The sequence below is a fragment of the Diorhabda sublineata genome, chromosome 3 (genome assembly GCF_026230105.1).
Source record: "Diorhabda sublineata isolate icDioSubl1.1 chromosome 3, icDioSubl1.1, whole genome shotgun sequence".
In the NCBI taxonomy this organism is placed as follows: domain Eukaryota; kingdom Metazoa; phylum Arthropoda; class Insecta; order Coleoptera; family Chrysomelidae; genus Diorhabda; species Diorhabda sublineata.
In genome coordinates this window covers 9,086,295-9,098,719 of record NC_079476.1, presented here as the reverse complement: position 1 = coordinate 9,098,719, position 12,425 = coordinate 9,086,295, and the positions used below count along the sequence as shown (strand labels likewise).

The 12,425-nt window shown below is 32.8% G+C and overlaps 2 protein-coding genes across 5 annotated transcripts in view; one reads left to right on the top strand and one right to left on the bottom strand.

The window, feature by feature from the left end:
• Positions 1–12,425, top strand: part of LOC130442171 (chondroitin proteoglycan 2-like) — a 75,594-nt gene that overhangs the window by 39,102 nt on the left and 24,067 nt on the right. For all 3 annotated transcript variants that reach the window (XM_056776268.1, XM_056776269.1, XM_056776267.1), the window contains 5 exons: positions 478–513; positions 603–638; positions 5,880–6,050; positions 8,319–8,354; positions 8,444–8,479. In XM_056776268.1, the coding sequence (XP_056632246.1) occupies positions 478–513; positions 603–638; positions 5,880–6,050; positions 8,319–8,354; positions 8,444–8,479 (315 nt within the window). The remainder of the gene's footprint in view (positions 1–477; positions 514–602; positions 639–5,879; positions 6,051–8,318; positions 8,355–8,443; positions 8,480–12,425) is intronic.
• Positions 1–12,425, bottom strand: part of LOC130442172 (arrestin domain-containing protein 2-like) — a 300,222-nt gene that overhangs the window by 269,409 nt on the left and 18,388 nt on the right. The gene's annotated exons all lie outside the window — the stretch shown is intronic.

Genomic DNA, 12,425 nt, shown 5'->3' with positions numbered 1-12,425 from the left:
AATAGCTCATCTATTTTCAATTTTGAAAAATCTACCTATTTTTTCGCAAAAAAATGTAGTTGCCTATTAGTAAAAGTTCTTAGGAAATTTCAAACAACAATTATGTGAACCATAAAAACACAAAAATATCCTCTTTGTATTAAATGATATTAGAGATATTGTTACATAACCACAGAAAGGTTTTAAGGTTCAAATCAAGGTTTCGTTATAACTTTCCTATAGAAGTTGAGACGCGGCGACATTAATTTGAGTAAGATATGTTATTTGGATATAATATGAACGATTTGTTATTTCCTGGAACCATAATTTTTCCTGAGATAATCTAGTTTCCCTGGACTTTAGAGATAATCATCCTCATGGTACATAGACAAGCAAATAAAAAACGCCGAAGTATTATATTAATAGTATAGTAATACATCATTCAGATCATTTCTGTCCTAACATTCAATTTTTATAGATTGTTCTGTTTTATTTCAGATTTGACTACTAGGCATACTTCAGAAACATCTGCTGGTAAGTCTATTTCGGATTAACTGAGAATTTTCCACCGATTTGGAATTCATAAAATTGGTGATCAGCTGATGATATATTATTTTTTTTAGCAACTACATCTAAAACTACAACAACTACTACACCTGGTGAGTAGATTTTTTATAGCAAACAGATTGACGTATCAATATTTATACAGAGGATACTACAATTTTCTTGCAAATATTTGATATTGTTGCATTTGTGTCTGAAGATTGTGGTTTTGGTATACATTCATTCACCTGAGGTGATGAAGATCCCCATAAAACAGTATGTATAAATTTTATAAAAATGTATTATAGATGCTGCTTAGTGTTTATTTCATATAGGTATTTTGTATCCTACAACTTTTCAATTTTCAATTTCAAAAAATCGAGCTGTTTTCCCCCTACAGAGTATTATAATTTTTTTGCAAATATTGATATTGTTGTATTTGCATTATAGAGAATAGCTATTAATAGAACTTAGTGTAATCCAAAGTTACTTAATTTACTTTCTCTTGATTTATGTTTAGCACTACGATAAAATCATACAGTATTAAATGCAATAATATTGGAGATGATAGATAATTGACCGAAAAAAAAAAGTTCAAAAAGACCACAGAACATATAACGTCTCGTAGAGTCTTAGTATGCATGTCTTGAATTCTTATCCTCAAATTTTTGCTTAATCTCCATAACTTGCTCATTTAGCAATTGTCGCTTTTTTCTTCTACACGTTGAATTCGCCATTCTCCTTACTTTTTGCGAATTTCTCTCCCCTTTCTCCAGTATTCTTTGTCTAAATTTTCTTTGCGGCTCATTTCTCTAGTGGCTTCCACACATTCCGTCAAACTATACTTGTTTCTGCTGACGCTTATATGTCCTAAAACTCTTTTTGCGGGATTTTTTTGTGATAATTTCCATTGATTCCCCTTTTGTTTTTTGTTTGCTTCTATTCCCCACCCATATCGAGTTTTCATCTACTGATTTCACATATCGGAACTTTGATTTGTATTATAATGTAATCTGATACACAGGATGCGTAAGTTGGAATTTCTGGAACCATTGGCGATATTCATACTGAATATACTGTTTACACCACTATTACAGCAACACTAACAATTACACTGCCCGACGGTGGTATATATTAAATATATATACGAAATCCGTTACTGTCCGGTTTAAAGAACACATAGCTGATTAGAAATATGGACGGACTGAAAAATCAGGTATTGCCGATCACGCTGCCAGTCACAATCATTGCATAAATATTAATAATGTAAAATTGTTAAAAAATGTATCCAATAATAAATTATTGGATGCATTTGAGAGCATTGATATTGCTAGAGGTAAGGGTAGCTTGAATAGGGACAAAGGGCCAATTCCTTACAGCCGACTCTTTAGTTTAGTAGTCGAAGAATAAACATGAATATTCCCGCTAAGGTGTTTTTCCCTCTGGAATTAATTTTCGCGGGAGGTGACTTATTGGTGGGAAAATTTAGTATAAAACAGGTAAGTCAAGTTATTAGATTTTAGTTTACCTTCAGTTATTTATTAGTTATTAGTCAGTTAATTGTTAGTGTTGGTGTAGTGGTAGTGTAAACAGTATATTTAGTATACACAGGATATGTCTTACCAGGTTTTACATCCATTATACTAGTTGCTGATCTCATATCTATCTATATATGGTCAATGTCATTTCTAAGAGAGCTATCGTATACTTTTATTTGGTCATAGAATGCTCCTTCAATTTCCATATATTCTTTTTCGGTGGAGCAATGTGTCAAAGTCTATTATGTGGATCATTATATTATTATCAACAATAAAGATCTCTACAAATTTTCTATTTCATCTGGTTTTTTCATTATGTAGCATGGTGTGGAGTCCGGAATCTCTAATCCTCTGTTTATTCCATCTGGTTTCTTTGATTTCGTAATTTCGTAGCTTGAGTCGTTTTCTGCAAGTTCGTCTAACATACCAGCTCCATTAACGGTTCCAAATCGATTTGTTATATTTGCTTATTAGTTAGTTATTAGGTACTAGTCTAACCTTTTTTTTTTAAACAATTTATTCCGCTTTGGATCGCTCTAACCTACCTTCCCACGATATTGGTTATCACGATCTTTCACAGGGCTGCTCAGATGACCATACGTACGAGGTCTAGCTATTAAATAAAGAGACAGCGCACCTAGAGGGCGCCCTAAATGGATGGGGTAAGAAACGAGTAGTGCGTTGGGTTTCTAGATATTTTTTCTATTCATGTCCCAAAACACGTTTTCGTCACTATTATAATATTTGTGCAGTAGCGGTTTGAAACGAACGTGTTTTTATCTCATGTCATGCCAGGTCGATCTGTGACTGTTTCATCTCCGAAAGAAGTGACCAAAATCAACCAAATTGTGCGTGCAGATCGTCGAATGAGCATCCGGATGGTTACCGAGGCTGTAAACGCCGATAAATAAACGATTAGAAAAATTTTATGACAAAAGTTTGTGCGAAGTTGGTGCCAAAAAATTTGAGTCCTGACAAAAAGCGATATTGACCATAGGAAAAGTTTCATTGAATTTATATGTTTCCAATAGAATCACCCTGCTGATAGTCTCCGAATTTCTCTTCAATGTATCCCACTAGTCTATCTCTTATGATAGAGCTCAGAATTCCCTTTTTCAGGACAGGAATGATTATATTCCATTGTGTGGATATATTGTTCTTGTTCCCTATTTCCTTGATAATGTATATTTCCGTTATTACACTTTCTCCTCCATTCTTTATTAATCTTAGGTGATATCATCTAGACCTTGTACTTTCCTCTCAGCCGGCCAGCTACTTCATAATATTTTTCATATGATGATGACTCTCCATTATCATCTTCATCGTTCCCCTTTTGGTTACTTTCGAGTTGTTCACTAGTTTTTCTAAAAGCGGCTTAAGTATGTTTGCCATTTCCTCTCTGTATTGATACCGGCCTAACACACATTACCCCGCCACTCCTGATGGTAACCATTTAAAATCTGTTAACCATATATTAAGTTATACAATATGTCTTTTATTTTATGCTCCATTAACGTATCTTCTCGGATTACCTAATTCCTGTCTTATATTAACGTGACTGTGAAAAATCATTAATCTACCTATTTAACTTGTACTTACTGATGTATTCGTTAAGATTTACTATGAACTGATCGTCCCCAACAAATTACATAAGCGGTTCCATATGTCCCTTAGACACTTGTAGTTCCATTAACTTATCTTCTGTATATAATAGGAATAGAGCATAAACACGCATAGAGTGTTCTATTTAGTCTTGACATCCAACGATAACAGTAGTCAGATTACTGAAACTATTTTATGTTAATAAATAGTTCTTCAAAGTTGTGAATTAATTTATTTAACTCACATGTTATCTTATGTCGTTCCGGGTGTTTAAAATTTGTGCTTACTATAAAGGTATTACCAGATTGATCAATGGTCTCTTCGCCCTCTGTGTACTCGTTTATCTGGTTCTTCCCGATTTGGGCATTGAAGTTCCCCAATATCATTATTATATCATTCTTGGAGATCTTCCGATTCCGCACAACTCTTCGTATTGAATATACAAAAATTATACTTATAATATTATACTATTTCAATTCAGGTAGAGCAGTACACTTTTTCCAGAAATTCCTTTAGGCATTCTACTAATAAAAATTAATAAAACACTTCAACACTACGTATTTTGAATTTCAACCTGCGAATACCCATATGTTTTCATGGAACTGCATGACTATCTGCTTAATTATCAATTTTTTGAGAACTGCTATAGAAGTAATTGCTTCGAATATGCGCAATATATCTGTATTTACTGAAGATATACTGGAACTGATGGACTTACATTGAAAATGTTTCCGAGTTTGGCGGATTACACATTAAATCATCTTACGTAGCGTTTCATTTCAAAATGAGACATAATCCCAATTTTTACGTAAGTAACAAATGCAAAAACGATGCTATTTTCTCTCTCCTAAATGTCTACTCGAGCCTATACAGCTATCACTCCACTGCAACAACTTTTTGTGATTTTGTGCTTTTGATTGTGTTAATCATAATATTTTAATCAAAAACTTGCAGTACTACGGTTATGGTTTAAATCATACTCCACCAACATAAGTAAAGGTTGATACAACGATGTTATCTTGCAAGAGAATAGATTTTGGTCTGCCCCAAAGTTCAATACCATGCCCTATTTTGTTTCTTCTGTTTATAAACGACATCGCCTATATAAACATCAATGGTAAAATATGTCTTTTATCCGACGATACTAGTTTCGCTTGGAGCAACCCAGATCTTACAGCACGATCATATCTAGTGACATCACCCTTAAATAATGTTGCGATTCTTGTCCTCTCTGCCTCAACGTTTCTAAAACCAAAGTTATCATATAAAAATACTTTTTTATTAAATAATAACACCATTGAAGTCATTGGATCTGTTAAATTATTAAGCTTGTTGTGAACAATTCCTTGAAATTGAAGTTACATATTGCCGCCATATCAAAAAATTAAGTTTCTCCTCTTTTGTGCTGAGATCAGTTTCCGAATAACTTAACTTATCCACCTCTTTAACAGTCTATTATGCCCTTATTGAGTCGTATCTCTGATATGCGCTTCCCTTTTTGGGGTACTTGTGGTGCTACTCAATTTGAGCGAATATTCAAACTACAAAAGAGAGCTGTTAGGTATGTATTTGGACTAAACAGCAGATTAAAAATTCTTCCTTCCTTATTCATTTTTGAATCCGTTTGCCTGCACGCTTCTCCAATTTCAGAAAGGACATTGCACGGCTTTCCACTTAGGAACGCGGAGCACGACCTTTATCTACCTACTCCACGTTCAGAATCAGTTAAGGGTTCAATATTTTACAATGCAAAAATGCACAATCACTTGCCAATTGAAATTAAATCGATATAAACTTTTCCCGCATTCCACGATAATTTGAGAGTATATTTACTGAAAAGTGCCTTCCACTCTGTAAACGACTTCTATTATAATAATATTATTTAATTCCGGGCATGCTGCATACTGGTTTAATTTTGCTATGAAGTTATATACTAATTATCACTTAATAAGTGATAATTAGTATATAACTTCATAATACTAATACTATAGTATTACTATTACCTATAATTTTGTTACTGATTATTGTTTTTTTTTTATATTTTAATTTTATTGTGTTTGTATCTTTATTTAGTTATTTTTTATGTTTTTTTTTAGTTTTTAAAAGTTTTTATCTACAAATTTTAACAATATTTTGACAATAGAGCATTTCTCTCTCTTTTAATAAATGAGTATTCAATAAAAAAATTAGTATAATTTTCATAAATTTTCATTACAGATGATTCCGTTTGTCCATCATCTGAGGGAACTTCAAATGTGGTTTATCCAGGTGATTGCAGCAAATATTACAAATGTATTGATGGGCACAGCAGCATCCAGAGTTGTCCAGAAGCTATGTTTTTCAATCCGGATACTAAAAAATGTGATTATATGGACAATGTATCATGTGGTAAGTAGTGCTTTACTTAGTCAATTATATATACAGTTTGGAAATATCACGAGTGAAAACGGGATTTCAACAGGTGTTGATGGTTGCCAAAAAAGGGACTTTTTAGAGGTTGAAAACTGTTTCGCTGCCGTGACTGTATTGTTTAAGGAAATTCAACATGAATATTCAAGCGGAGCCATAGAATGATTTGTAAATGGCTCCTGATTTCAATTGTTGCCAACAAATATGGTATGCCAACAGATGGTAGATTGTTTGAATAATAAATCGAGTGTATTATATCAATTTTTGAGTTCTCTATCCCTTCAGATATTTATTGTTGTGAAGTATCCTATGTATAAATTTCTTGCATAAGCCCAACAGTTAATTCGATCAAGATCTTAGCTATAAAGTAATCCTGATTCCGTTCAATGGTTTTTCGGGAACTTATCTTTTTTACTCTAGTATACTGTGGGTATATGCAATCAGCTAGCACGATGGATTATTTTTTAGATTTTGAAATATGTAAGGTGTTGGTTCTCCTTATATTCTTATCTATGATTGATTCTTGTAAGTAACGTAATTGGTAGGTTACTAAGGTCCGCATTTTTGAATATTTTTTGACATAAGCACAGCTTATTGCTATAGAATCTAGAGTGAGACAAATGAAAGTTTTTTATGGATTAATTCTCAAATTTCAAAATTCTACCTAAAACTTAACGTTTTGTCCAATTATCTTCTTAATAAGTTTTATCCTCGAATGTTCAAAAACTGTAAATTGCTATGATGTGTTTCATTTTCAGTTTCATTTTATTTCAGGAAATTTTACTGGTGAAACGAGTTTATAATATCCGCATACCTAAAGTATTCTACGTAAACATTTTTTCGTATAATATACAACTATACTCTCTATTCTTTTTTTTAAGCACCAACTTACCCATTAAAAAGTCAGTTAATTTCGTCGACTTCATTTTGAATCCATTTGAATTTGAAATAAGTTGATGATCTAAAAAAAACATCGAGTTTTCTCAAAAGAAAAAATCTTGTATCAATCTAGTAAACGCACCCGCATCTTCTTGTTCATACCTTATGGTATTGTTGGGATGGAAAGTCATGGGTGATATTGCTGGAACAATATAATTTGTGTCCAAATATCTGTCACTATTCATGTTATTTTCGATGAGGATTATTGTTATTGATATTTCCGGTCTAAATATTTTTTTGTCGTCACTATGTGTGTCCTTGTTTTTCAAGTTCATGTATGTTTTCATCCTCAAGTTCTTGATTTTTTTATGCCAAGGAATCCGTTCGCCATTAGGAGATATTTAGTAGAGAATTCATTGAAAATCCTTACTGGCATTATTGAAAAACAATCAAACATTTCTAATTGAAGTGCATACTATCGAACATAGTGTTATGTCACTGTGCTATGTCACATGAGGAAAAAATTGAAATGTAAAAAAATTCATTTGGTTAGCCTACAACTTATCAATAAAAATAAAAAAAAACTATGATTATTGTTCAAAGTGGGTACCTGACACTTCTGCATACTTCTACTGCCATTTTATAATTAACAGGCTCTTCAATCAACCTTCCAAAAAACTCATTTCTTCATTCGATCTATCAAAAAAAGTTACTTAGAACAAGGTGAAAGGCCAAATAATTTTGTCACTTAATTCATTGAAGAAGTATATGTCTAAAGATTATGGTTTCTATTTACAATCATTTACCTGAGGTAATGACGATCTCCAAAAACAGTATAGAAATTTTATAAAAATGTATTACAGATATAGCTTACGAATTTTACATGTTTTTCGTATTCAATAGCTCATCTATTTTCAATTTTGAAAAATCTAGCTATTTTTTCGCTAAAAAATGTAGTTGCCTATTAGTAAAAGTTCTTAGGCAATTTCAAAAAACAATTATTAGCACCATGAGAACACAATAATAATCTCTTTGTATAGAATAATAAATCAGATGTTATGACATAACTAAGGAAAGGTTCTAAGGTTCAAATCAAGGTTTAGTTATAACTTTCCAATAGAAGTTGGGACGCGACAATTTGAGAAAGATATGTTATTTGGATATAATATGAACGATTTGTTATTTCCTTGACCATAATTTTTCCTGAGATAATCTAGTTTCCCTGGACTTTAGAGATATTCATCCTTATGGTACATAGACAAGCAAATAAAAAACGCCGAAGTATTATATTAATAGTATAGTAATACGTCATTCAGATCATTTATGTCCTAACATTCAATTGCTATAGATTGTTCTGTTTTATTTCAGATTTGACTACTAGGCATACTTCAGAAACATCTGCTGGTAAGTCTATATCGGATTAACTGAGAATTTTCCACCGATTTGGAATTCATAAAAATAGTGATCAGCTGATGATATATTATTTTTTTTAGCAACTACATCTAAAACTACAACAACTACTACACCTGGTGAGTAGATTTTTTATAGCAAACAGATTGACGTATCAATATTTATACAGAGAGTACTACAATTTTTTGGGCAAATATTGATATTGTTGTATTTGCATTATAGAGAATAGCTATTAATAGAACTTAGTGTAATCCAAAGTTACCTATGTTACTTTCTCTTGATTTATGTCTAGCACTACAATAAAATTATACAGTATTAACTGCAATAATATTGGAGATGATAGATAATTGACCGAAAAAAATGTTCAAAAAACAACAGAAGGTATAACGTCTAGTAGTGTCTTAGTATGTATGTCTTGAATCCTTATCCTGAAATTTTTGCTTAATCTCCATGACTTGCTCATTTAGCAATTGTCGCTTTTTTCTTCTACACGTTGAATTCGCCATTCTCCTTACTTTTTGCGAATTTCTCTCCCCTTTCTCCCGTATTCTTTGTCTAAATTTTCTTTGCAGCTCATTTCTCTGGTTAATGGCTTCCACACATTCCGTCAAACTATACTTGTTTCTGCTGACGCTTATTATGTCCTAAAACTCTTTTTGCGGGATTTTTTGTGACAAATTCAATCAATTCTCTTTTTGTTTCTTGTTTGCTTCTATTCTCCACCCATATCGAGTTTTCATCTACTGATTTCACATATCGGAACTTTGATTTGTATTAAAATGTAATTGTTAGTGTTGGTGTCTTACTAAGTTTTACATCAATTATACTAGTTGCTGCCATCATCTCTATCTATATATGGTCAATGTCATTTCTAAAAGAGCTATCGTATACTTTTATTTGGTCATAGAATGCTCCTTTAATTTCCATATATTCTTCTTCGGTGGAGCAATGTACATTTATTACTAATACGTTGTGAAAGAAATTCAGTTCGTAGTCATAGTCTACATATTTTTTCAATGATTGTGTAAAAGTCTATTATGTGGATCATTATATTATTATCAACAATAAAGATCTCTACAAATTTTTTATTTCGTCTGGTTTTTTCACTATGTAGCATAGTGTGGGGTCTGGAATCTCTAATCCTCTGTTTAATCCATCTGGTTTCTTGGATTACTGCATTGTTAATATGTTATCTCTCTAATTTCGTTCAGTTAATTTCATGGTGGACTCCGGGTTGTAACAGAGTTCTAACATTGCAGGAATATGAGTCCAAATCTTAATTTCGTAGCTCGAGTCGTTTTATGCAAGTTCGTCTAACATACTACGCTCTACTTCCTACGATATTGGTTACCACGATCTTTAACAGGGCTTCTTAGATGACCATATGTAGGAGGTCTGGCTATTAAATAATGAGAAAGCGCACCTAGAAGGCGCCCTAGACGGGTGGGGTAAAAAACGAGTAGTGCGGTCGGTGTCTAGATATTTTGTCTATGCACGTTTCTGTCACTACTATAGTATTTGTGCAGTGGCGGTTTGAAACGAACGTGTTTTTTTTGTGCCGAAAACCATATGTGAGAGCATGAAGAAGACCAGCGCCCAGGTCGCCCTGTGACTGATTCAACTCGGGAAACAATGACCAAAATCAACCAAATTTCTCGTGCAGATCGTCGAATGAGCATCCGGATGATTGCCGAGGATGTAATTGCCGATAAAGAAACGGTTAGAAAAAATTTTACACGAGGAATTAGACATGACAAAAGTCTGTGCGAAGTTGGTGCCAAAAAACCTGACTTCTGACCAAAAGCTCTTGCGTTAACGAGTCTGCTCAGATTTCCTTGAAAGGTTAGAAAAAGATCTGCTTTGAAAGGGACCCGATTTGAGTCGATGGAAGCTTTAAAGCAAAAAATGGCAGATCTCCTAAAGACCCTCACCAAAGAATACTTCCAGCTTCGATCAATGGAAAAAACATATGTAAAGGTTTGCGGTGAGGGGAGGGGAGTATCTCGAATGTAAAATAATTTTTATAAGAAAACCCTTTTCCGTAACCAGTCTCGTTATTTAATAACCAGCCTAATTGGATACCGTGTTATGTATAACCACCAGCTGGAAGTGCCTCTTTATATTTTTTACCCAATAGAATCGTACTTCAATCAAGTTGTCTAGAAACTGGAAAAAAATAAATATATATATTTGAAGTTTATTATAATTGAATGTGACATTAAAATTGAAAGTGGGTCATTACATTAACATTTAATATCGAACATGTCATTTATAAGCAAATCAATATTGCTCCCATCAAAAGAAAGTGAAGACAAACTTATAATGGAAATAGAAAACAGTCAAAGAAGAAGAAAATTGAAACGAGATATTCAAAACCGAAAAAACTTTCTAATTTCTTATGTCCGCCCGTCACACAGAGAAATATTTGACAAACTGTTTGATGAATTGGTAACTATTCCAACGTGGATTCCACCAGCATCAGTTAAAAGTGTTAGAAAGAGAAGATAACAAAAATTATTAGAAGTAACTTGAATTTGAATGAAACATAAAAAGCACTAGAAATTTTCGTTTTAGTAAATAGTTGTACGAACTACATCTGTAGAACGTTTACATTCACAAGACGAACCTATCTATTTATTACGGTTGATATACTATTGAACGCGAATATGCTCATAAAGGGACGTAATTTGCTAACATATACATTTATGTCGAATAAAAGTTTACTCAAATAGTTTAGGCCCTATAATTCCACATTTAATAGTGAAAGTTGCGGTATATCATAATTAAAATTGTTTATGTCGAATAGTGGTACATGTTTTTGTCATTAATTATGTTTGAACGTCAATCACATTGTCATTAATAAGTATTGGTTATTGTAAAAAGCAATTTTTGAAAGTTAACTGAGTTTACTGAACACGAAGGAAAAACGACTCTATAAATACAATAACACTGGTGTCGACGAAGTAGTAACAGAAGAATGAATAGTATTTTGTGATAAAAAGAACCTATGCAAATACGAAAATATGGAAAAAATAATTGTAACACGTAAGGTTTCTATGTTACATTTATAAAAACCTATTCATTAGTAAAATATTTGATATTTATTAAAAAATAGTTTCACGTTTTTTAAATCGTATATATTGACAATATTTATAGTTTACATCTAATAAACATGCCGCACATCTATTAAAAACAAACACTTTAAATATCAATTAGCTCTACTTTTTACTTTTAAGAGGGGTTGCACTTTCTCTTTTTACAAACCAACAGTAATCACCCATTATGGCCGAATTCCATCGTCCTTGATACTGAATTTCCATAGTTCTAATATTTTGGTGGAAAAAATGTCTGATGGGAGTGGAGGAACTAAATTTTCAATGACATTCGAGCACCAAAGGATTTGTAGGCGTCTAGAAGTTCATCAACTAACTGTTGGTAGTTTGGATCCTTATTGTTGCCCAAAAATCCCCTTACTACACCAACAAATGCCTCCCATGCCTGCTCTAAGTTCCTGTCTGGTCAGCATTTTTGCAAAATTTTCATCGTCCAGCAATTTCCTTATATGTGGCCCAATAAAAATACCTTCTTTTAATTTGGCACCACTCAACTGGGAAAAGGGGGGGGGCAGAAGGACATTTTTGGGATCTACAAGGGGTATAAACTCAACATTTTCAGATCCTGGTTGAAACTTGCTTGCCAATTTTTTTTACATAGTGTTGATCTACTGCCCGACTGTCACATAGACAAAGAAAACAGTCTAAAAGCAAGTGAATATTTTCATAAGTTTATTCCATCTTTACAGAATAAGAAACTGGTATAGACGGTTTTAAATTTCCATTGTGTAAAAACACTGCTTTTGAACTGTGTATAGACGAGTCAATAAATAGGTGCCACTCACTGGAATTATGCTCAACATCAAGTTCCTTCATTAGAACATCAATATCCGTACACACATACAACGAATTTTCCATACTGTAGAATGCAGAAAATGTATGAAGGATCTGAAGGCGCAATCAGTAATGGTAAATCTTCGTTTTGGCCTACAGGTCGTATAGCAGGCGGCAA